Raw genomic sequence first — 27,175 nt, forward strand, 5'->3', positions numbered from 1 at the left:
TCAATCAAACATTGTCATCTCTAAATTATGCCTCACAAATTTAAGTTTACTCTTTTTGTCTAGGTTGGCATTGACGGAGTGGTAAGCAAATTTATTAATACATAAAACATTCTTTGTTCTCTGGCTGCTTGGGTCTCTTCTTTGCATGGCTCATTACACCAGTCTTTTTTTCCCCTTATAACCTTTCAAATTTTGTCATGCGGAAGTTGAATATTTTGCAGAATGTTTCTCCTTTTTCTTTATTGTCCTGAAAATCTTGTGATGTTAAAGTATATTGTTAAGATATGTAGAACTATTTTCAAACTTTTTTTTTACCCTTCTATCTTTATCTTAATGCTAAAGTACTAGTTAAAATAAATTGTATCAAACTCCCACATCTTATAAGGAAAATATAAGCATGAAACCTTTATAAGTGAGATGAAATATAAATTTGTGATAGTCACATGAATGCAAAGTTTTGGTAATGTAATGGCATGACTGATTTCTACACTATATTTTATCCAAGAAATAAATAACAGTAATACCGTATTTACTCATGTATAATGCAAGAAATTTAATTAAAACCAAAAAAATCAAGATTAAAATTGAATATAAATTTACACCAGTGTAATGAAAAACAAAAACATTCATAATGACAAACTTGTGGAGACAAAGACACTGAAAACATTAGCTCTGAGACATCTAACCACTAACGTATATTTATCATTGCTTGTTACTATGAATCACTATATGTATAGCAAATACATTCAATGGTAATTGTTAATTCTCTTAGTACACTGGTGCCATATGGTTATACTCACTAGTGTTGAAAAGTGACTAATTTAATTTAAAAGATTTTAAAAAAGCTGAAACCATGCCACTTTTGAAATTTGTGGTTTATGTGTTTTAAAATCACAGTGATGTTATGTTGGGTTCTGAAATAACCTTGTCAGAGGTCACAGGTATATACGAAAATAAAATATATAACCAATTTTTCTAGCTACAAAAAGTGGAAGTCACATTATGTTTGAGATTGTATTGTACTCAAGTAAATACGGTATTTGACTTGCCTTCCCTTTTAATCCTTCAACTTCCATTTTCCTGTCACCCTTTATATTTTTGTGGCTGATCTAACTAGAAAACACCTTCCCTGCCACCTGCTGTTGTAGCATTTCGTCAGCTAAAAAGAATAGTTAAAAATGAACAAGAAGAAATATAAATAAAATGTATTAATACTTGACTTGCAAATGTTAGAAAAAAAGAAAAGACAAGGCAAAAAACCCAACCTGTTAGTTGCTTTGGTGGATTTATTGGCTATTTTTGATTTATTAATAAAGCTTTTTGTAGTGTTGTACTTTAGTTTGATTTTAGTTATTGTTTGCATCAAAATGCTTGTTGCTTTCTTTCAATATATCAGTTAAGCCTGCTCTAAAAGACAGTAGCTTTTGTTTTAATTTCTTAAATATATATTTGAGGTGAAGCTACAGTAGTTAAAAAAACCCCCCAAAAACCTTGTTTATTGTAAAAACTATAAAATTCTCTGTATCTGTTTTTCTTTTTAAGGTTATCTTTACAGTTAGCTACATTAATTTTCTTGCTTGTATCTTTGGAGAAAAATCACCTGTTTAGAATTTTTTAAAATTTAACACTTAGGTAGTGAACCAGCAAGAGGTGTCTTGGCTTTTGTGTGTGAATATATGTATGTATGCATGTGAATATATATATATATATATATATATATACAGTATTTTATTCAAACTGAAAAGTGATCACAAACTGTTACTCAGTTTCTTGTAATTGATCCTCAAACAGTTGTGAGCACACTTGTGACTGTGATTCATTGTTTATGTGAAACTCTGAGGAACAGTCTGTGAAATCTTTTCAATAAAATAAAAAAACTAATTAACATTTAATATTCAAGTACTATTTTTTCCCCACCTTGTTACACCTATGTGCTCATTTGTACGTGTGTATATATATATATATATATCTATTATATAAAATCCGTTCTGTCTGTCTGTGTGGATGTCTTCTAGGATCTCGGGCATCCTCCATCTGATTGCGCTCAAATTTGATATGTAGATACCGACGGTATCAGGGCGTGTATGTCTTGAAAAAATTACAAAAATCGATTCCAGGTGAGAATGCAATCGATAAAGCCATGGGAATGTGCATTTGTATGCGCAAGTACATCAGCTGTTGCGATGTACTTACTGGTACTTTAAACTCTTCGGTTGCATATTTATGTGAATAAAATTGTTTTTCTTTGAAATAGAAAAAAAAGTCTATCTTTATTTTTTCTTTTGCTGGTGTCTCAAATTTAGGTTAAATCAGTGTTTCTCAAAGGGAAGGCCTATGAGACAGTCGGACAGGTTGTTTTGAGAAAACTTGCTTTAAATGTTTGACAACTCAGCACCGTCCATTGGTCGGGGGTGGGGGGGCGTTTTGCTCGTATATATATATATATATATATGTTGCAGCATTGCTTTAAGGATAAAGTCTTAGAGCTTTACAGCCAGTTGACTAACTGACACTGTCAACATAGCCATATGTGATTCTAAAGACTAATACGTACCTCAGTAGTTTACTATAAAAGAAAAAGAAGGCCTTGTTGAACTGATCTTTCAGAATTGAGTGCTCAGATACATGAGCTTTCAGTAGTGAGCATTTTGATAAAAGTAATCTGACCCATGATCATATGTATTTTACACTGCTTTAATAACCAAAGTGACCTTTTTTTTTCTGTAATAGGAAGCAAATTCAATTTGTGTAGGACAACTATCTTTAGTTGATTTGGCTGGTAGTGAACGTACTGTACGCACCAAAAATATGGGTGAACAACTCAGAGAAGCATGTAAGTTGTCTTATTTCTCATTTATTTAACTTCTAGTGTTCAGATTATACTGGCAAGTGTGATTGTTGTTTATTCAAATTGCTTTGAATTAATCATGCATTATCTTGTAGCTTCAAGATTTCAATGAGGTGATATATTTTTAGAATATCTTGTAAGTTAAGTATTTTTGCTAATTTCATCTTAAACATTTATGGAAGTGGAGCTGATTCTTATACAAAGTAGTTCTGTCTTTGATAGTTTTTGTAGCAAATGTTATAATAAATACATTACAAACTACAAGTCATGGGGTATCTGCTGCAGGTTTACCATTCTGGCGAGGTTAAAAATATTTATCACCAGGTTGAGCATCCAGACAGATCAACAACAACCTCTTCTAGGCAGGCTGTTGATGAATTTTAAGTCCTAACTTATATCAAGGAAATAGGAATATATTACCATGCAAGTCTAATAAATCCTCAACATAAATTTCAGAATTAAAACTGTATTTGTTCTTGGAAAGTTTGCATACCTACGGGATGTGATATCATCGTCATTCTTTAACATCAGTTTTCCATGCTGGCATGGGTTGGAGGGTTTAACCAGAGATGGCTGCTGGAGAGCTGCACCAAGTTCCAGTCTGATTTGATTTGGTTTTTATGGCTGGATTCCCTTCCTTACGCCAACCACTTTACAGGGGTGTGCTGTGTGCTTTTAATGTGGCACTGGCATGTAATATAATTTTATCTGAACATAGTTCTTTTGATTGTGGGTCTGCCTGCCTTTGTGCATAGTTATACTGGTTAGAGTTTAACTCAGGCTCACTTATCTGTGCTCACATATTTTACTGTGCGTCCGTGTCCGTACATGATGTATAATTGTTGAAATAACCAGTGTTAAATAATTTTGATGAAGTTTTCTTTGATTTTCAGCTAATATCAACAACACACTCATGACACTAAGAAACTGCATTGATATTCTCCGTGAAAATCAGAAATTTGGATCAAGTAGGGTGTGTAGAATTATTTCTCTCTATTTTTCTTTTTTTTTTACTAGTTTTAGTCATTGGGTTATGACCATGCTGGGGCACCACCTTCAAGGGCTGTAGTTGAACATGACACTTATTTTGTTTAGTCTGTTGGTATCTATTTTATTCCTGCTTTGCCATTCTCTCCTGCAAACCCATTCAGTGCTTGCTGGAAATCACCTTCTGGTGAGCCAAGTAGCACCATGTCGTCTGCAAATATCAGCTGACTGATCCTCCACCCACCAATTGTGGTACCCTTTCCATTACAGCTGTGCATGTTTGTCCATTTCATAAAAATTATGAAAAGGAGACGTGACAATACACCTGAAATCCGACACCCAATTTTGTTAAAGGTTTTGACTTAGCACCTTTTACTTAAACACAAACATTTGTAGGGATTTTACAGCAACCAGAAGTTGCTCATTAATCTCAAACTCCTGCACCCCTTCCATACTATATCCTGAGGCATGTGGTCATGCGCCTTTCCGAGATTGACAGGGTGTGTAGCTTGGAGGGAGGTCTGTCATGCTTAGGTTTCCAGTGGGAAACTTTAATGACAATTGTTTCTGTAGGACCCTATGAAGGAGGTAACTGAGAACTTTACTCCCATAGTTTTCTATGGAAATGGATGATATTTATTTTATTAACAGCCCAGTTAAAGTTGATATGAAGGGACATAACTCGACTCATTGCTTCATACTTCTATAAAGCCACACACACACGCTGAAGCAAGTTGTCCACATAGGTTAGACATTTTCTTACCCTATTGACTGCTTACCTTTCAACTGACTGCCATAAGACCAGTTGACATCCAGATTCTTCTGGGTGCCTGATGCAATGACCAGCAATTGTCATTCTTCTCTGCTGAATCTTCTCAGTCACTTTGTGTAGATCTTGATAAAGCTATTGGGTTATCCCATAAATAATGCAGTTTTTTTATACTTCTTTTATTTTTCAAACTTAAGATAAACAAAGTTTTTTTTTCATCTAAAATATACTCTCCTTCATTTTCTACAATGCTCTTCCATCTATCTGGTAGACTTGCAAGGCCCCTCTTCCAAAACTCACTTGTCTGTGACAAAAAATACTCCTTCAGTACTGTTCTGACCTCGTCTACAGAATTCATATTTTTCTGTCCAAATGATTTTGAAGACTAAAGAATAAATGATTATCAGATGGGGCAATGTCCGGCGAATATGGTGAGTGGGGCATCGTTTCCCATTCAAACTGTTCCAGCCTTTGGAATGTCATCCTCATTGTATGTAGCCGAGCATTATCCTGATAGAACACCTTTCATCTTGAAACCAAAGATGGTCGTTTTTCTTCTTGTGGTGACTTAAGCCGCCACATAAGCTGCTTGCAGTAGATCTCCTTTGCTATTGTTTGGTTTGGGTTTAAAAGTTCAAAATGGACTAAACCTTTCACATCCCACCAAATAAATAACACCTTATGTGAGTGAAGACCTTCTTTAGCCTGGGGTACCAATGTTTTTCCTTTCCCTACTTCAGTGCTTGACATTTTTATAGAGAACCCATTTTTTGTTGCCAGTCACTATTTGGTCCAAAAAAGGTTTATTCATGAGATGTAACAGCAAAGAAGAGCACATATTCACTCTCTGCATGCAATTAGACTTGGAGAGTTTGTAAGGAACCTACTGGCCCAATTTGCTTTTTCCGATGGCATGCAGTTGTCAATAAACGGTTGAATGACCAAATCCAAGCTTCTCTGCTAGTTTCTTAACAGTTACGATGGGATTTTGTTCCATCAGGGTTTGCAGGACATCCTCATAGATCTCTGCTGATCTTCCAGGATGCGGCCTGTCTTCTAGGCTATAATTTCTGGAACCTCATTGACACTGGCTTACGCTTATTGTCAAATCCCCATATACTACATTAACATTCCTCGCACTTTCCATCGCATTGTTGCCTTTATTGATATTCTTTTGATATTCTTGTGTAAGCAGCTGTATTTGTTTTTTCATAGCCTATAAAGGCTACATGGGCAGCTAAAACAATTAGCAAAAGCATGGTATGTTACTAAACCATACTTACTTATGAACGATGGCTGGCTGTACTGGAAATATTATTTCTGTTCTTAAATAACTTGTTCATTTCATTGACATGTGATCCATTTCATTAGCCTGTCACTCTTTCTATTTCTGTTATTTCTTATTCTCTTGCTGTCTTCTTTATTCCTCCTTTCTCTTCTCTTTGTTTCACTGCTCCAGCTTTCTCTTCAGTTTCTTTCTCTGCTCTGTCTGCTTCTGTCATTCTAAATTCTGTTAAAATTCATTGTTCACAGCATTTAATCTGCTTTCTTTTCTTTCTTTAATTTTAAACAGATTGTACCTTATCGTGATTCCAAACTAACTCATCTCTTCAAGAGCTACTTAGAAGGTGATGGCAAGATCAGAATGGTTGTTTGTGTTAATCCTGCTGCCAATGAAGTTGGAGAAACTTTGGTTTGTTTCTTAGAGCTATTTTAAAATATCCTGATGAATATTTCATTATTTTATGTAATGCCAAGTGGCACTGTAGATTAATGATTAAGATTCCAGAAGCAAAGTTGCCATACTGTGATGTTCTGACCAACATGTGTCTGGCTAGTTAGAGACAAACGTTAGACACTGACAAAAAAAGAGTCTGTCAAATAATTCAATAACTCCTTCAAGAAAACAAAGGAGTTGATGAAAAGCAAGAGCCTGAAATGTATATTTCCTACTCCTCGAGGCAATAGGATTATTTATTATTCCATTAGTTTTCTTGATTGATTTTTTTTCTTGCCAGTACAAACTCTGAGTAGTTTACTTAGATTTCAGTTTTTGTCTTGCTTGATATAATACATCGTAGTTATATCATACTATAATGTTTCATGATGACCAGGACATCATATTATGTTATAGTATATTATAACATGTGGAAGCGCGTGGCTTAGTGGTTAGGGTGTCAGCATCATGATCGTAAGATTGTGGTTTCGATTCTTGGACCGGGCGACACGTGTTTTTGAGCAAAACACTTCATTTCACGTTGCTCCAGTCCACTCAGCTGGCAAAAATGAGTAATGCTGCGATGGACTGGCGTCCCGTCCAGCTGGGGAACACGTATGCCATTGAAACCAGGCCCATGAGCCTGGCTAGGCTTTAAAAGGGCGCATTTATTTATATTATAACATAATGAAAGGACTTATTTGGATACTTTATGTCTGGCCCTTTAAACATTAAATCAACATGTTTCTTGACATCTGTGTCGATAAAATCCCTTTGTCCAATGATGTTTTTGAAAGCAGCTTATTGTTTAGAAAAAAGCAAAAAAAGTTTACTTTGCTGGCTAATTTTGTTTCTTACTTACTTTCACATGTATTTCATAAGATATGCAAATTCATCTTCATTGTTTAACCCTTTAGTATTTAAACTGGCCATATCTGGCCAAAGTATTCTGTTTTATGTTCAAACTGGTCAGATCATACCTCTCACATCTACTCTACAACGTCATTTTAAACCTAAACAATTATATAATCAAAATCTTGAAGCTACAAGGTAATGCATGATTAATTCAAAATAATATGACTATATAAGCAATGCATTTGACGGAATAATTTGGATGCTAAAGGGTTAACATCCATTTTTTTTTAAAGCTGGCATGGGTTGGGACAGTTCGACATGAGCCAACAAGCCAGAAGACTATCTCAAGCTCCAATGTCTGCTTTGGCATGGTTACTATGGCTGGATGCCCCTTGTAGCATCGACCACTTCACTCAATGTATTGGGTGCTTTTTACACTCCAGCATTGCTAGTGCGGTCACCATGGGACTTGCAAGACAAGACCCACATCAAATGAGGGAGTGTAGCATTGAGGAAGGTGGTTATGTGCCAGGTGATGAGATATTAATTTATGATGGTGGGACAGGAGCAGGTGTTTTGCTGTAGATGAGATGCACATCTGTCCTAGTTGGAAAAAGAAAGAAAGATGGTGGTGGTGAAGAGCTGTCAGGGTGTATTTTCAAGTTAGAAGAATGAAGAGGGTGAATGGGTAGGTAAGTTAGGGAGAGTGGCAGAGGGATAATGATGGGGGATAAATGTGAATGGTGAACATGGGTGATGTGGTCAGTAGTGAATATCATCTGCGAGTGGGGAGGAAATAGGAGTGGGTCAGATGATGTGAAGTATGGTGGAGGGATGGGATGCTTGAAGCTAGTTTATCACATATTTTAATTGTTTTCCTCTCTCTTTGTTCCCTTGCAGCATGTTATGAAATTTGCTGAAATCACACAAGAAGTAACTATTCAAAGAATAGAAGGTCGTTTTCAAGAAGTACCAGAAACTCCCAATGGTAGACTCTATCCAAATCTTGAGGAGGAGTTTCGAAGTGATACTGGTTCAGGTAAATATGAATTGGTGCTTCATTCATCATCATTTTTTAACATCTGTTTTCCATGCTGGTATGGGTTAGATGGTTTGACCAGAGCTGGGAAGGAGGAGAGCTGCATCAGGTTCCAATCTGATTTGACTTTGTTTCTACAGTTGAATGTCCTTCCTAATGCCAACCGCTCTCCAGTCTGTGCTGGGTGTTTATATTCTGTTATTAATTTCAGTCATTGGACTGCAGCCATATATTGCCACTGTCTTGAAGTGATTAGTCGATCAAATTAACTCCTTATTTTAAATCTGGTACTTTTTATGTTTTTTTCCCCTTTTTGGCTGAACTACTAAGTAATGGAGATGTTAACAAACCAACATGGAATAGTTTTAACATAAAGTTAGAGAGAGAGAAAGACAAATGCCAATGTAACGATACAGATGGTATGATGGGCATCTACATGGTTTCCAAGCGCTGTTACAGGATATTGCTGAACTGAGGCAATAGAAGCAATAGAAAACATTTGTTTAAGGTGCTTGTATAGTGGAACTAAATCATATAGTTTTGAAATGGACTGCCATTATGAAAGACTACTGAATGTGGAGAATGAATGAGAGGAGGAGTGTCTGCCAAAGGTTTACCCAATAGAGGGACTAGCTACCCGAATCAACAGTACCCTGGTAGATGAAGCAATTGAGGATATGAAGACAGGGAAAGCACCTGGCCCATAAGGAATCACTGCTGAGATGCTTAAAATATCAGGCAGTGTGGGTTACGGTCTTGTCACTTGCATCGTAAATCAGATAGTTCATGAAGGAGTCATACCCAATGATTGCTGTAGCAGCACCATAGTCAACTGCTACAAGGGTAAAGGTGATGCTTTAGATAGAAATAACTACAGGAGTATCAATCAGGTGATGAAAGTTACAGAGAGGGTCATAGCCCAACTAATTAGGGAGAGAGTTAGCCTAGATTTGGTTTTGTGCCAGGCAGAAGCACTACTGATGCTATATTTCTGGTAAGGCAGCTGCAGGAGAAATATCTAACCAGAGATAACCCTCTGTTGACTGATAACCTTTTGTTGACTTGGAGAAAGCCTTTGACAGGGTCCCCCGGTCCCTTATCTGGTGGTCAATGCAGAAACTGGAGATAGACGAGTAGTTGGTAAGAGCTGTACAAGCCCTGTACAGGGATGCTGTTAGTAAGGTGAGGGTTGGCAATGAGTATAGTGTAGAATTCTGAGTAGAAGTAGGGGTTCAAAGATCAATCCTCAGCCCCCTCTTGTTCATTATAGTCCTTCAGGCAATAATAGAGGAATTCAAGACAGGTTGCCCCTGGGAGTTCCTCTATGCTGATGACCTTGCTCTAATAGCCAAGTCACTGCCAGAACTAGAGACAAAGTTTAGGGTGTGAATGCAAGGTCTAGAATTGAAGAGCCTTAGGGTTAATCTAGGAAAAACCAAAGTCATAGTAAGTAGTAAGGCTGTCAAATCACAAATCCCTTTAGGTAGAGAAAAGGCGTGTGTAGAAACTCCATATGATGTACCTGGTGTAATCTATGGACACATAAAAGATGCAGCAATATCAAAGGAAGGTTAACTGGGAAGATAGTTTTTATGGTAGATGCACAGGGGCAATAAACACTGAAGATGTACAGAAAACAGATTCCATCATATGCCAGGTGGGAGAAACTAGAAGTAGTTGATAGCTTCTACTACCGAGGCAACCAAGTCTGTAGTGGGGATGGTTGTTCTGAGAGTATAGCAGCTAGAATAAGAATAGCCTGGACAAAGTTCAGGGAGCTCCTATCTCTGCTGGCAACTAAGGGCCTCTTGCTCAAGATGAAAAGTAGACTGTATGATGCATGTGTGCGAACTGCCATGCTACACGTCAATGAAACATGGGCCATGACTGCTGAGGACATGTGCAGGCTTGAAAGAAATGAAGCTAGTATGCTCTGCTGGATGTGTAATGTCAGAGTAAAATCTTTGTTTGCTTACCAGTAGAGGTAACAACCTTTCTGAACATCTCCCACCCACTTCTTAGTCTAATGAGTATTCTTTCATCACAGTCATCATAATAAATACTACTTTGTGTCTGAGACATCCACAGATTTCATTCACTGGTGTTCTTAATGGCAACCACTCATCATTTGTAGTACTTTTAAAATCTTGGTTAGCTGCACCACAGAACCTGTTTGTTCTATCTGTTTACACTAAATACTCAGTAATAAATTCCTTACCTATAAGTAAGCTAGTTAGTCTATGAAGCTAAATCTCAAGTGACATTTAATTACTATTACATATCTGGTTATATGTTTGTTAAAAGTTATTAACCCTTTAGCATTCAAACAGGCCATATCAAGCCCAAAATATTCTGCTTGTTCTATGCTCAAACTGGCCAGATTTGGCCTCTCACACCTACCATGCAATGTCATTCTAAAAATATATAATTACTTCATTGAAATCTCAAAGCTACAAGATAATGCATGATTAATTAAAAATATGGTGACTAAATAAGCATTATATTTGACAGTAAACTGAATGCTAAACAGTTAAATGTTATTTAACAACTTGTCAGATGCTGTCAAATCATCCAACCCATGCCAGTATGGGAAGCAGGTGTTAAATGATAATATTGATGACTATGAAGACTTGAAAGAAATTGTAATGGAGGTAAAAAAAATAATCAGTCATGAATCTTGCTTCATCATTATTATTCAAGGAGGATGTTAAATTTTGATGATGATGCAGCAAGATTCATGGCTGACTTTTTTCTCCCTCTCTATTACAACTTCTCTAAAGTCACAGGCTGGTTTGAATCATTGCCGTCCTCATTGTCAACATCGTCGTCACCATCGCCACCAATAACAGCATCATCATCATCATCATTTAATGTCCGCTTTCCATGTTAGCATGGGTTGGACGGTTCAACTGGGGTCTGGGAAGCCAGAAGGCTGCACCAGGCCCAGTCTGATCTGGCAGTGTTTCTACAGCTGGATGCCTTTCCTAACGCCAACCACTCCGTGAGCGTAGTGGGTGCTATTTATGTGCCAGACGAGGCTGGCAAACGGCCACGATCGGATGGTGCTTTTTATGTGCCGCCGGCACGGGGACCAGATGAAGCTGGCAACGGCCACGGTCAGATGGTGCTTTTTACGTGCCACCGGCATAGATGCCAGTCGGGCTTATTATTTAATGTCCATTTTCTGAGCTTTCATATAATCATATAATCAATAGCTATAGTAATAGCAAAATTTTTTTATTATTTAATGCAGTTTATATCTGGTTGTAAACTTATATACATCAATTTGCCAAAAGTGCAGTCCTGTGGTTTGTCAGATCCTGTCAAATAGTCCAACCAATGAAAGCTCAGAAAATGGACATTAAATAATAAGCCCGACTGGCATCTATGCCGGTGGCACGTAAAAAGCACCATCTGACCGTGGCCGTTGGTTGGACTATTTGACAGGATCTGACAAACCACAGGACTGCACTTTTGGCAAATTGATGTATATAAGTTTACAACCAGATATAAACTGCATTAAATAATAAAAAAATTTTGCTATTACTATAGCTATTGATTATATGATTATATTCTATTTTTGCTGTTACTATGGCTGTTGAGCATACCTGTTTTCTTAGCAACAATAAATGATGTAAGATTTATTTGTATTTAGTAGGTCTGATATAAGCTTACTGGAATTTTTCCTCATGGGAGAAATTTGATGGGAACTGTTGTATCTTTTCTCCCTCTCTATTACAACTTCTCTAAAGTCACAGGCTGGTTTGAATCATTGCCGTCCTCATTGTCAACATCGTCGTCACCATCGCCACCAATAACAGCATCATCATCATCATCATTTAATGTCCGCTTTCCATGTTAGCATGGGTTGGACGGTTCAACTGGGGTCTGGGAAGCCAGAAGGCTGCACCAGGCCCAGTCTGATCTGGCAGTGTTTCTACAGCTGGATGCCTTTCCTAACGCCAACCACTCCGTGAGCGTAGTGGGTGCTATTTATGTAGAACATTCAAGAGAAAAATAAAAACCTAAATGTCTTTTTTTTTTTGTTTTCTTTTAAATTTCAGATTGTACGAGTAGTAGCCGTTCTACAACAGTTCCTGTGCCACTGTATGACCTGGGACCACAATTTCCAAACATGGAGGTAATTGTTTATTTTCAAAATGTTTCTTAAACATTTACTTTTGTGTGCCTCAGGCTGTGGCACCAACATAGAATCTCAGAGAGAATATATTGGTGTGGTTTTTATGGTTTCTCATTCAGATGTATATTCTTTTACTTGTTTTAGTCATATGATAGCAGCCATGCTGGAGCACCGCCTTGAAGGGTTTTAGTCGGCTGAATCAACCTCAAGACTTATTCTTTAAGCCTACTTATTCTATTGGTCTCTTTTGCTGAACTGCTAGTTACGGGGGACATAAACACACCAACACTAGTTGTCAAGCAGTCCTGGACCCCCCCACACACATACATGATGGGCTTCTTTCTATCTATTAAATCTACTCACAAGGCTTTGTCTGGCCCAAGGTGCCACACAGTGGGACTGAACCAGGAACCATGTGTTTAGGAAGCCAGCTTCTTACCACACAGTCACGTAAATAATAGTGACATTCATGTCTTTTCTTCAAAGTATTAGTGTCACATGTGAAGGAAAATTAGTTTCAGCATAATTGTAGGGAAGCTAAACAACTATGTTGTTCGTGTTTGATCCCGTTTTGTGGAACCTTGGGCAGTTACCTTCTGATGTGTCACTTGCAGCAAGTGTCTTCTATAGCCTTGGGCTGACCAAAGCCTTCTGAGTGGATTTGGTAAATGGAGACTGGAAAAAGCCCATTGTCTGTGTGTGTGTGTGTCATTTTTGTCCCCTACCACTACCTGGTAACTGGTGTTAGCTTGTTGATGTGTCTGTAGATGAGACCAATAAAATAAGCACAAGGTGTTAAAAAATAAGGGAGGAATTCTGCTTTAAGTATCCCATATAACCCCTCATAGCTTTTTTTACTTTTGGGAATTTTCGGAAAATTTTTGCAAATTTGTTTTCTACACACTATGAAGACCCCCCCCCAAAAAAAAAAAAACTGACTCGAGCTGTTATTTTTAGCATAGCACATGACCACCTGGTACCCTCTTCATTTGTTTGTCACTGTGACATATTGATGTTTTCTTTATTTTTCTCCCCCTTAATACATTTGATCTGTTGCTGGTATTTAAGCAAAAAATTTGGACTGTCTATGTTTTAAACTGATTTTAAAAAAGAAAAAATTGTAGAATGCAAATCTGCAAAACTTTTCTGAAAATTCCAAAAAATGGAAAAACTTATGAGGGGGTTATATGGGGTGCTTAAAGCAGAATTTTACCAAAATATGTGTTGGGGTTAATTAATTCAACTAAAACCCTTCAAGGTGGTGCCCCAGCATGATTGCAATCCAGTGACTGAAACAAGTAAAAGATAAATCATTTAAAAATTGCTTGTGAGAACATGGAACGAATGGATGTAGAATACAGACTGACCTCACACCAGCAGGAAGAGTGAAATGTGCCACAATTCCAGAGGTGTACGAATGAGTGAAAAAATCTTGGGAAAATGTAAGAACAGAAATTTTGGTGAAGGCTTTTAAAAAATGTGAAATTTGTAATACACAGGATGGTGCTGAAGACATTGGAACCTTTGAAGACAATGACACCAACGTTAGTGATGATGAGTTTTAGGGCTTTGATAATGACACTGTTGAATTTTCAGTTTTGCAGATGGTTCGAGTTTTGGCTTCAGAACACTTACAGTTTTCCAAACTTATTACTATACTTTTTTGCATGATCAAACATTTTGGTACCTTAGTCTCTTTACAGAATGCTTTCTGCTATTGCTAAGCTGGTTTTATTTTATCTTTACTCTCCCACCCACCTCTCACTCTGTCTCTCATACTTGTTTCTGTTTTTGGTTAATTCAGCTAGTCCATCCATCTGATGATTCAACTTTGAAAGAATTACACAGATTTTTGGGGATTCGACTTGAAAAAAGACAAAGATGTGTTGAAGTTGCTCGACAAAAATGTATGTATTTTCTGTTTGATCAAACTGCTATGGATGTCTTCTATTGTATATGCTTGTTTTTACACAATATTGTAATGATAAAATTGTTGCATGGTGCTACTAGTGCTGTAGTTTCTTCAACATTAGTGTCTTGGCTAAAAAAAAATGGATAAAAGCAATTGAGTAAAAAAAAAAAAAAAAATCCGAGTGGAGTGTATTAACATCATGTAATTCCATTTTTATTTCTCCAACAGCTTTATTATATAACTATGTTGATTTATACTTTAAATTCCATTAGATAACTAATTTATTTACAACGTGTATTTATTACATGTTAAATTAATGGTAGGAAAACTAAAATGCTTGATGCGTCTTCTCAAGTACAGCAAATTGCCACAACTCCCAGTCCTTATTTCCTCAGCGAGCTCCAGCATGAAGCAGAATTAAAATTCAGTAGAACGTTTCTGCCAGCTCGCCATTTTAAGGCAGCGAGCTGGCAGAAATGTTAGCACGCCGATGAAATGCTTAGCAACATCTTGTCTGCTGTTACGTTCTGAGTTCAAATTCCGCCGAGGTTGACTTTGCCTTTCATCCTTTCGGGGTCGATGTAATCGACTTAATCCCTTTGTCTGTCCTTGTTTGTCCCCTCTATGTTTAGCCCCTTCTGGGCAATAAAGAAATAAATTATAATCTTGTTTAAATATGTCAAAATAATTTCTGTAGGAAATTGAGTAAAAAGGAAAATTATATTTAGTGGTTGATGGTGAGTAGTGCTAAGGTTGCTCTGGCAGTGTAGACTTCCAAATTATACTTAATTTGTCCAGTGCACTCCATGCTTTTGCTATGTGGATTGATACTTCTTTCTTTGGTGGATGAGATACCATTTCTGAGATAAGCAAAATCTTTGATTTTCTTCTGAGGTGTACTGCTAAACAAGTTGATCTGGCTGTTCTGGTTAAAGCATGGAATCAACATGCAATGAAAAACGTTTTATGGAAATATCCCCAACACATCATTAATCATTCAAGAGCTGAAGACAAGATATGCTTATCATTGTTATCAAAGCAAAGATGAATTAGTGAGTGAGCTGCTTTTGTGGATCCCATGCCATGAGAATTCTTGTGTCGGATGACACATTGATATACATTGATCAACTTTCTTGTGGTGTTGAGTTACTAGTAAAAGACCTCAAAAATATCATGGAAGATGGGAACATTTGTAGAGAATAGTTTTGGTCAAGGCAACCCAACTGAAATAATATAGTTCTAAGATTATAGAAGCCATAGGCTAGGACATTCACTTTTGAACCTCAGAAGTCTGAAAAATAAATTCTTTTCAAGAGGTTGTTTTTTGTATCATCTAGGAACTCAAAATAATGATGTTAATAATGATTTTTTTTTCTTTGTTTTTCAAATTCCTGTAAATTTGCCAGGATATTAAATTTAATGGTATAATAATTCTGATTTTTTTTTCTTCAGTTTTGATCTTGATTTGCATTGTCATATTGGGTGATATTTAGTATGACAAGGCAAGCTTAAAAATGAAATGTTTTTATAATGAAAATTGCTTATTACAATCATCTTATGTCTGTTTTCCATGCTGGCATGGATTGGACTGTTTGACAGGAGCTGGCTAGCTGAAAAGCTACCTGAGCTCCATGTCTGTTTTGGCATGGTTTCTGTGACTGGATGCCTTTCCTGACACCAACCACTTTACAGCGTGTACAGGGTGCTTTTATGCAGCAACAGCATGGCCACTTTTACATGACACCAGCAGGTACTTTTTATGTGGCCCCATCACTCACAAACCCGCAAAATTAGAATTGCTCTGCTGAAGAGGGTGTAGGAGACATACCTGTAGCAAAGACAACAACGATTTTACTTAGCTCGACTTGTCTTCTCTAGCACAGCAAATTGCTAGAAGTCTCAGTCCCTTGTCATACCCTCTGTGAGGCCCAACATTTTAAGATTTTGTCTCATCACTTTGACCCACATCTTCCTGTGTCTACCCCTTCCACATGTTTCTCCACAATTAGAGATCAGTACTTCTTGATGCAGCTGTCCTTATCCATACACATTACATGATCATACCAGTGCAATCTTCTCTTGCATATTACATCTGATGCCTTGTATACCCAGTTTTTCTCTCAAATCACTCACACTCTGATGTATATATATACTGACATTACCATCCATTTTTTTTTTTTTTCTAATAGGTGATGATTTCCGTTCACTTTTGCTAAAAGTGGAGAAAGAGAATTCCTACCTCCCAGTTCTTGAAAAAGAAGTTTTTAATCTTCGCAGAGAAAACACAAATTTGAAACAAGACAATCTAAATATAAACAAAGAACTGAAAGAGCTTCAGCAAGAATTAAGAGCCATAAATTCAAAATTAAGAAGCTCTGAACGACAAGTAAGTGAAGATTTATTGTCTTTTACAAAACAGGGAGAGGCCAAGCAGTGTAGGATAATGAACATTACCAATCTCAGGTTCATATATTTAAAATCTATTGAATTTCAAAATACTATATGTGCTTCTTGCATGACATCTGTTCAGGCCTACTTTCTGCACTTAATCACAATTTAAGTCTTGAGTAATGCTAGGGAAGGAGCTAATGCTATTGGTTCATTTGATTGTCATTAGAACAATTAAATTCAGTTTTTATCATTCTTCAATTTCTTGCGAACCAAATGTATATCTCTACATATATAAACGGCAAAATGTCTGTGTGCGTGTCCTTTATACAAATCCACAATTTTTCAGTTAGAGGGCTCGCACTTTCTATGATCATTCAAAACCATCCAAGGGTGGTCGTCCACATCTTTACATTTCCCCAGTCACCCCGCAAAGCCATTAAAAAATCAATAGAAGTGAATTTTTTGTGAATTTTCTATCCAAAACCCAATCAAAATGCCCGAAACTTGATACGCCAATTGAATGCCAGCTAGATGTATGTGATTGGTCGGAGATTTGGACAGTACTCGTGTGTATGTGCGCACACACACAGCTGTATATTCATGCACTAGCTAGTGCTAGTGTATTATATTCTTTTACCTGTTTCAGTCATTGGACTGTAGTCATGCTGGGGCACCACCTTGAAGGGTTTAGTCGAACAAATTGATACCAGTACTTATTATTTAAAGCCTGATACTTATTCTATCAGTCTCCTTTAACAGACTGCTAAGTTACAGGGACTTAAACCAACATCAGTTATCAACCAATGGACACACACACATGACAGGCTGCTTTCAGTTTCCATCTGCAAAATCCATTTATAAACCTTTAGTTGGCTTAAAGCTATAATAGAAAACATTTGTCCAAGATGCCACACGATGGGACTGAACCTGAAACTGTGTGATTGAGAAGCAGACATCTTAGCACAGAGCTGTGCTTATGCCAGTTAACTTTTTTGAGGAATAACCTGTCCATGGCATAACAAATATCATTACAGAGATTTCTTTAGCATTAACCCTAGATTCCAGCACTCTTTACCATTTGAAATGTTCACTTCACTCCACTATTTTATTGCTACATCATTGTATTCTCTGTAGTCACTGTCTCCAGATATTATTTCAACTGAGAAAGTACACTGCACTCACTCAATTTTCTCCTAATGTTGTTCTGTACATTTAAAATTTTTTTCCTGCCACTATGCTCCTCTGACATTGTATTTTTAAATGGATTTTCCAACACCTTGCTGACATTAGTTTTTGCTGTGTGTCTCTGTAGTTTTTTCTTTTAATTTTCACTTCAGCTACTTATAGCACTTGTTTCATCCAGTTCTGATTTGTTTAATTAGGATTGAGGTTGAGAGTTCGATTCCCGGACCGGGCTGTGTGTTGTGTTCTTGAGCAAGACACTTTAATTCACGTTGCTCCAGTTCACTCAGCTGTAGAAATGAGTTGTGACGTCACGGGTGCCAAGCTGTATCGGTCTTTGCCTTTCACTTGGATAACATCAGTGGCATGGAGAGGGGCAGGTTAGTATGCATGGGCAACTGCTGGTCTTCCATAAACAACCTTGCCTGGACTTGTGCCTTGGTGTGTAACTTTGTAGGTGCAATCCCATGGTCATTCATGACCGAAAGGGGTCTCAATATTACTATTTCTCTTATGCAACATATTCAACCAACAAAATATTAAGTTCCAGTGTTTCATCTCACTTATTTTTTTAAGTCTGGTACTTATTCTATTGATGTCTTCTGTCAAACCACTAAGTTACAGGGTTGTAAAGAAACCAACATCATTAGTCTAGCAGTTTTGGGAAAAAGCACTCATGCGCACACACGCGTATACATATGTGTATGTGTGTGTGTGTGCACATATATGAGGAACTTCCACACAGTTTCTACCTGCCGAGCTCACTTACAAGGTAATGGTCAACCTATTGTTATAAGACATTTGCCCAAGATGCCATGCAGTGAGACTGAACCTGAAACCATTGTAGTTGCAAAGTGAGCTTCTTAACCACACAGCTATACCTAAAAATTTTTTTATCAACGACTGCTAAGGAAAATAATTTTCATTTTATAGAAATATCATCATTTCTAAATCTCTCAAAGAGGGACATTCAGTAACAGTTCCTTAAAGTAAAGGCTATTTGCCAACATAATGTGGCTGTCCTGAAAGGGATGATGTTACTGTTATTTTAGCCCCAAGAAACATTGCCTCACACTGCATCATCAATGACTCATTTCATGATTCATTCTAACAATGGCTTTGCTCGTATATGAGAAAGCTGCTACTAGGCGCAGGAGTGACTATAGGCGCAGGAGTGGCTGTGTGGTAAGTAGCTTGCTAACTAACCACATGGTTCCGGGTTCAGTCCCTCTGCGTGGCATCTTGGGCAAGTGTCTTCTGCTATAGCCCCGGGCCGACCAATGCCTTGTGAGTGGATTTGGTAGATGGAAACTGAAAGAAGCCTGTCGTATATATGTGTATATATATATGTATGTGTGTGTATATGTTTGTGTGTCTGTGTTTGTCCCCCTAGCATTGCTTGACAACCGATGCTGGTGTGTTTACGTCCCCGTCACTTAGCGGTTCGGCAAAAGAGACCGATAGAATAAGTACTGGGCTTACAAAAGAATAAGTCCTGGGGTCGAGTTGCTCGACTAAAGGCGGTGCTCCAGCATGGCCGCAGTCAAATGACTGAAACAAGTAAAAGAGAGTAAAAGCGAGTGTGTGTGTGTGTATATATATATATATATATATATATATATATATATATATATATTTATTTATTGTCGGTGTGTGTATGTGATAGGCTTCAGTCAGTTTCCATCTACCAAATCCATTTAGTAAGGCTTTGATTGACCTGGTGCCATAATAAAAGACATTTGACCAAGGTGTCATGCAGAGGGATTGAATGTGGAGCCATTAGGTGGGAGGCAAACTTCTTACCAAACAGCCACGCTTGAATTATTTCTTATTTAACAGAATTGGTGAAATACACATATAATATGGTGCTACTTTTATTTTATTTTGCTTAAAAAGTCTTGTGCAAGCATTTTCAACATTTAATAACTTCATACCGTTTCAGCTACAAGAAAAGAATTCATTGATAAGAGAAGCCAGAGATGAAAAATGTCAGCTAAAGAGTGATTATGAAACCAGAATACAGCAAAATGAACAAAAGTTTCGACAGCAGGTACTGTTACTCCGTAACTATATTGTGACTGAATTCCTCACTAGTAGATTGTTCTGCTATATCAGTGTCGATCAATTGAAATCTCATGTTGTCTTTCATTTTATGAGATTTTAAATATATATGCAATAATAAATCTCTGAATGAGATGTAAACATAAAGTATACTAGCCATCTCAATATGGCTAACCACTAAGGGTGAGTGTTACTGTAGCTTTTAGCCCCAGGAGATCATCGTCTCCTGCTGGCTTTAGGCACACTTTCTGTGCCCTTAGGGTATTTGCATAAGGGCACAGAAAGTGTGCCGAAAGCCAGCTGGAGACGATGATCTCCTGGGGCTAAAAGCTACAGTAACACCCACCCTTAGTGGTTAGCCATATTGAGATGGCTAGTATACTTTACGTTAAATATATATGCTTTTGTAGAAAAGGTCTCTAACAGTTTGGAATTAAATTTAGATTAAATTTGAATTTTTTAATTTTCTCAGTATCATCATTACGCCATTTAGCATGGTTTCTCAGGCTGAATGTCAGTCTTAATGCCAACCACTACATAATATACTTGAGCGTTTTCTCATGGGACCAACACAAGAGAGATTACTTTGTTCCCTGTGAAACCCAAGTTTTTCCCTACATTGTTTTCAATGGTTCAAGGCAACATGACCAAGAGGGTGAAAGAGAGAAAGGGTGATAGATGTGGGAGCAATGGAAGGGAAACGGTGATGTAATGGCTGCATCCTGGTTGTTAGTAAGGAGATTGAATTGTGATGGGAGGAAAGTAGTGTGTTCAGAGGGAATAACAGAGGTGAGGTAGAGAGCTAGATATTAATTATGAAAGGGCTGTGTTGGGAGAGAGTGATAGGTAATAAATAGGAAATATCGAATATAGACAGATCTAATGCCATCTCCTGAATGTTTTTTTTTTTTTTTTTTTGTATATTTGTCAGTTCTTGCTTCTTAGTTTACCTGCTTTGTTATTTTATTTGTAGGAATATGACCGGCAGAAATTAGAGTACAAGTGTCGGACATACCTTCAAGAAAAAGATCGTAAGCTAAACATTTTGAAAAACCTTGTGAACGAACACTCTTCTGAATCAAGCACTAGTACCACACCATCTGTTACTCCAAAACCCGCCAGAAAATTACGGACATTCACCACCCCAGCTCCCTATACTGCTCCCAGACCAGACCCAGCTCCAAGGAAACCTGTAACAAGACTAGCTGCTGCACGGTCACTCCATAATTTAGACCAAGTTAGTTCTTCATCTTCCAAAAAGGTAAGCATTATCAGCATCTTCCAAAGGGCATTCTCATTTTCTATTCTCCACTTATTATTTCACCTTTGTTTCTTTTACCCAATCATCTCTCTTCTTTCACTTTTGTCTCACCTTCTTTAGATGGCTTTTTTTTTTTTTTTTTTTACAATTTTTTTCATATTCCATTCTATTTCATTGATATCATATTCCTATCTTGTTCTTTTATTTTAGATTTAAAAATGTGTTTATTATAAAAATGTACATTTCTGAAAAAGAAACTCTAAAGTTTTAGCTCTAAATTATGAAGAGAATCACTGATTTTTGAAAAGGCTTTTGTGCAACTTGTCATTTTCTGATTTTAATCATTATTTTCCCAAACTTCATTTTTTCATTTCTAACCCAACTGAAATTATTATTTATTTTATGTGTGTTCATTCATTCACATTCCGGGCACACATCTCTGTAGTTCTCTCCTGCTATGTACATTAAAATCCTATGATTTTATCTTGTGCATTCAGTCTTTATTTTATGTGAGTTAATATTTTCAACCAAGCAGGCATGACTGTGTAGTTAAGAAGCTTGCTTCCCAACCATGTGGTCTCAAGTTCAGTCCCTCTGCACAGCACCTTGGGCAAATGTTTTCTACTATAACTCCTGACTGAGTGAGTGGAATTGGTAGATGGAAACTGAAAGAAGCCTGTCTTTTCTGCCTGTATAGACACACACACACACACACACGTGTTTGTGTATGCATGTGTGCATGTATGCCCTTGTTTTGATATTGTGAATATCATTATCATATAAACGATGTTATTTGTTTCCAGTCTTCTATGGAAAACGTCTGGCTATGGGGTAAATATTGACCTTGCTTGGAAACCAGTGAGGGTTGGTGATAGGAAAAGCGTCTGGTTGTAGAAAGTCTGCTGCAACAAATTCCATTTGACCCATGCAAACATGAAAAAAGAAAAGTGGGCGTTAAATCATGATGATGATCTATTTCTGGTTTAATTACAGTGTATATTTTTTTGTGTAGTAAACTTTAAAATGTGTTTACTAAATATTCACACCTGTAAGTCAATGTAATAGCTCAATTTACCAAAACTATTTTGTGTAGTGTTTTGACTAATTAATTAATATATGAACTTACCTGTGCACAAATCCCTCCCTTCCCCTTGCAACTTTTCTCTCTCTCTTTTTCTAACTGGGGTAGCTATGTATCTCCTCTACTGCAGGACACCTGTACCAAAACTATTTTGCGTAGTATTTTGACTGATTAATGTATGAACTTACCTGTGTAAAAATTCCCTCCTGCAACTTTTCTCCCTTTTTTTTCTAGCTGGGGTAGCTATGTATCTTCTCTACTTCAAGACGCCTGTATCTATCTTATCATACTCATCTCCTGGTTCAAAGACCCCTTACTCAATAACACTCCCTCTCTCAGTCGATGGGTCCTATCGTACAAATTACTTGGTGATATCATTGCTGCCATGTAAAAAGCACCCAGTACATCCTGTAAAATAACTGGCATTAGGAAGGGCATCCAACCATAGAAATTATAACAAAGCAGACAGTAGATTGGCACAGTCCTCTGGATCACCAGCTTCTGTCAATCCGTCAACCCATTCCTGCATAGAAGGTGGATGTTAAATCATGGTAATGATGTTACTTAAGGTTGCACTGTTATGAAAATTAGATCAGAATGAGTCAATTTTATTGATACAAATTTAGGAATTTGTACATATACTATATTTTCGGTTGGGTCAGAGATATCAACAACCAATCTCTGATGTAACAGTAAAAAAAATGCTGAAACTGATCTGATTTATCATTTGTTTGCTGGTGACAGAAAAATGTCGTTTAATTACTGTATCTTAATTACTGTATCTTCATATCTCAGTGAGATAGTTAACATAGGCACAAGAGTGGCTGTGTGGTAAGTAGCTTGCTAACCAACCACATGGTTCCGGGTTCAGTCCCACTGCATGGCATCTTGGGCAAGTGTCTTCTGCTATAGCCCCGGGCCGACCAAAGCCTTGTGAGTGGATTTGGTAGACGGAAACTAAAAGAAGCCTGTCGTGTATATATATATATATATATATATATATATATATATATGTATGTATGTGTTTGTGTGTCTTGGTGTGTTTACGTCCCCGTTACTTAGCAGTTCGGCAGAAGAGATCGATAGAATGAGTACTGGGCTTACAAAGAATAAGTCCCGGGGTCGATTTGTTCGACTAAAGGCGGTGCTCCAGCATGGCCGCAGTCAAATGACTGAAACAAGTAAAAGAGAAAAGATATGTTCATTAAACTCGTATATGCGAGTGTACCAGATATCTGTGTCAGAGTTGTCTCCCATTCTTGTTGGGAAAATGTATTTCTCTCCCTGTAAATTTGTTCTGACTTTAGTGTATTAATGTTTCAAATATTGACAGTTAACTATGTGCTAAACTGGCTGGTATTCTACTATGAACAGCTTCAGAAATGTAATTCCATCATTCATCCTAACTACACTGTTTTCTTATCTGCTAAAAGTATATATGATAGTATTATTGTGTGTGTGTGTGCTGTGTATAAAATTTTATATATAATCATTCGATGTCTATTTTCCATGCTGGCATGGGTTGGATGGCTTGACAGGAACTGGAGAGCTGCTCAGGCTCCATGTCTGGTTTCTATGGCCTCCTAATGCCAACCACTTTACACAGTGTAATGGGTGCTTTTACGCAGCACTGGCATCGGTGTGTTTACGTGGTATTGATGTGGCTGCTTTTTACATGGCACCAGCATCCACGAGCCTCCAAGGTTAGGAATGTTCCCTCCCCCTATCTATCTTTCTCTCTCTTTCTCTCTTTCCCTCTCTCTTTCATTCTCTCTCTTCTCTCTCTCTCTCCCTCCCCTACACACGTGCATCTTGGGGTCAGCCCTGATTCTGTGAATAAAATGGAGTGGGGATAGGCAGAAACTCATTAGAAGCCTGGTGATTCAAAGGCCTTGTCATTTAGTGCCACACTGGTTCTGCCTGTGAATTATTTAAATACATAAGTCTGTGGAATACTCAAGCACATGCTAATTACGTATAGACGAGCTGAGAAACCCAGCGTTGTTCAGGATTAAAATAGCATACATATACGCAGCGCTAAGCGTGTGGCAAGCTTTCTACGGCCGGATGCCCTTCCTGACGAGTTTGTATATATTACAGTTATGTTGAAACAGCTGATATGGGAAAGTGCAGCATTGACAACAAAAGATTTGTGGAGTAAATGATGGGCTAATTCGACTAAGCAACATACTATGCGTCCATATGGAGTATTTCAAGCCCTAACCTGTCATGGAAAATTGGGGGTGGGAGTTATAGGATTTTTGAACCCACTGAAATGCTGTCAGTGGATATACTCTCTTTTGCAGCAGTCTGCACTGTGTCTAACACGACCCATCATCTGAAATTTTGACACCTCCTTCAGCTTTGTTGTCCTACATCCCTCATAAAGTAAATTTGGAGGAACTGTGCTTGTTCATTTGTGGGTAACAGGGAACCAATGAGGTGATAGACTTGCCCTTGAACTTTGATGTTGACGTAAATTCATGTTTAAGTATCTTCTTAGATGCACTAAACGATGTCATTTGATATGCAGAGTTGTATTGTCTGATATTGTTCAGAAAATCCTTTGACTGGATCTAAGTGCCTTCTAGAGGTTGAGAAAGAGCTGGTAGTGCTGGCAATCTTACCTAACCGCCTGAGCAGCACATGCCATTTGTTTCATTTGAAAATTTAAAAACTCTACAAAACTATTTGTGTTAAGCACACCAGTTTCGACAGAGTTATCATTTTTATAATAATGGGATGGATATCTGAAAGCAGCCCCAGGAGTTGCGAAGAACTAATTTGTATGTAGTATGTTTCTGAGAGCTGTTCTATTAGACCTCTGTCTAATCATTAAAACACTGATTTAATGATCCAGCATTAAGTGCTGCAGCATGTGTTTGCTGATCTTGGGAAAGTCTCATCTCCTTTCTCTCTTGAGTTTTCGTCTAACGTGCTGCAGCATCCCTTTGCTGATCTTGAGAAAATCTCGTCTTTGTTTCTCTCTTCAGATTCTCGCCTTTGGTTTTCTACCATCCTCCTTGCTTTGTACTTGTTTCTGGAGAGATTATGTCTTTTCTTTGGTGGCATATTTTCTCAATATTGTAAACAAAAAATTATGAACATAGAAAAAAAATTACACATTAATCCCTATTTTTGTAAGCAGTTGTATGTATGTATGTAGTATGTTTTTATTTTTGTATGCAGTATAAATTAACCAAGAGAAGCACATGTATGAGCTTCTAATTTAACAGTAAATGCCACAAATATAAGTAAATTCCTTAATATATATATATATATATATAAAGTACATGTATTAAATGTTAATTTAAGGGTAAATATGTAACTGTAAATACCTTGCAACTGCTGCAATAATGATTAACTGGTAATTGAACGGTAAATGTGTATTTTTATATATCTTGGTATAGATATAGTTATTGGTATAAGAGATAGTTATTGGTATAGAGATAGTTTTAGACATAGGTAGTTATAGACATAGATTTCTTTATTGGCTACGCAGGGCTGAACACAGAAGGGACAAAATACAAAGTAGAGCTTTTCTTTTTGGGAAGAAGAAAAGAAAAAAAAAAGGGTTGAATTCCGATCAAAAGGGATTGTGAAACAAAAAAAAGAAAAGAAGGTAGGGGACGATCAATAGGGATCATGTATCACAGAAATGTCAATGTAAAAAAATGTTACATGTTATTGTTTTTGTTGAATAAAATTTGTTGAAAAAAAAGCTGCAATAATTATGTACCAACCCAATACATATATGTGTGTGTGTGTGTGTGTGTGTGTAGCTTGCTGCAGTTGCCATGTCAGTACTGGAAGTTGACAATGAAAAACTATTTTAAAGAAGGGAATCATATATATACAGCTATATTATTTATTTTTAGTAAAAAAATAAAATGGAGACCCTATTATGTATCCAAGGTCGAATTATTCATGCATCCCAAGTATGGAACCAAACTGCACAGCCGTTTTCGCGTGAAAAGCGAACACACACACATGGGTCTATTTTATATATTAGATATAGATGTATGGTTATTGTGGCTGCTGAGGCAACTTTCAGGAAGACACTTACTTGAAATATTCCATCGTCTGGCCTAGTGGTTAGGGTATTTGGCTCATGATCGTAAGGTTGTGAGTCTGATCCCCAGCAGCACGTTGTGTCCTTGAGCAAGACACTTCATTTCACATTGCTCCAGTCCACTCAGCTGGCAAAATTGTGTAGTACCTGTATTTCAAAGGGCCAGTCAGCCTTGCATATTGTGTCATGCTGAATATCCCTGAGGACTACTCTTTTACTTGTTTCAGTCATTTGACTGTGGCCATGCTGGAGCACCGCCTTTAGTCGAGCAAATCGACCCCAGGACTTATTCTTTGTAAACCTAGTACTTACTCTATCGGTCTTTTGCCGAACCGCTAAGTAACAGGGACGTAAACACACCAGCATCGGTTGTCAAGTGAAGTTGGGAGGACAAACACAGACACACAAACATATGCACATACACACACACACACACACACACACACACATATATCTCTTATTATAAAAGGCAGATTTTATCTGCCTCCCTTTGTAACTTATAGAAATCTACAATATAGGATTTCTTCAATTACAATTTACCTAGCATTTTTAAGAGTAGAATGCATCGGGTCATGCCAGGTCTAGTTTTTAAAATTTAAACTCCAATTAAGCAAAATTTACAGAAAACTCACATTCTGGTGTGTATGTCAAATGCTTTTCTTAATGTGGTTTACACCACACGTACACGCACACACAGTGTGCAACGAATAAAATGAAAGTAAATAGCGACAGTGATTTGAGGAAGACTAAACTGAAAGTATTTAAACCACTACTCAAAAAATAAAAAAACACAGCAAACAGAAACAAATAAATACATAACGATTTACTCCTCACACAATTTCTTCAATTAGAGTTTACC

At 37.3% G+C, this 27,175-nt stretch overlaps 1 protein-coding gene across 3 annotated transcripts in view; it reads left to right on the forward strand.

Moving 5' to 3' along the window:
* The window catches only part of LOC115219995 (kinesin-like protein KIF23), a 79,794-nt gene that overhangs the window by 36,199 nt on the left and 16,420 nt on the right, over positions 1-27,175 (forward strand). For 2 of the 3 annotated variants that reach the window (XM_029790297.2, XM_036509549.1), the window contains exons 11-20: positions 64-81; positions 2,731-2,833; positions 3,742-3,821; positions 6,178-6,297; positions 8,077-8,215; positions 12,280-12,356; positions 14,161-14,263; positions 16,458-16,654; positions 19,784-19,891; positions 20,876-21,163. In XM_029790297.2, the coding sequence (XP_029646157.1) occupies positions 64-81; positions 2,731-2,833; positions 3,742-3,821; positions 6,178-6,297; positions 8,077-8,215; positions 12,280-12,356; positions 14,161-14,263; positions 16,458-16,654; positions 19,784-19,891; positions 20,876-21,163 (1,233 nt within the window). The remainder of the gene's footprint in view (positions 1-63; positions 82-2,730; positions 2,834-3,741; positions 3,822-6,177; positions 6,298-8,076; positions 8,216-12,279; positions 12,357-14,160; positions 14,264-16,457; positions 16,655-19,783; positions 19,892-20,875; positions 21,164-27,175) is intronic. The other variant, XM_029790298.2, reaches the window with a different exon arrangement.

Source organism: Octopus sinensis, linkage group LG15, assembly GCF_006345805.1.
Source record: "Octopus sinensis linkage group LG15, ASM634580v1, whole genome shotgun sequence".
Lineage (NCBI taxonomy): Eukaryota > Metazoa > Mollusca > Cephalopoda > Octopoda > Octopodidae > Octopus > Octopus sinensis.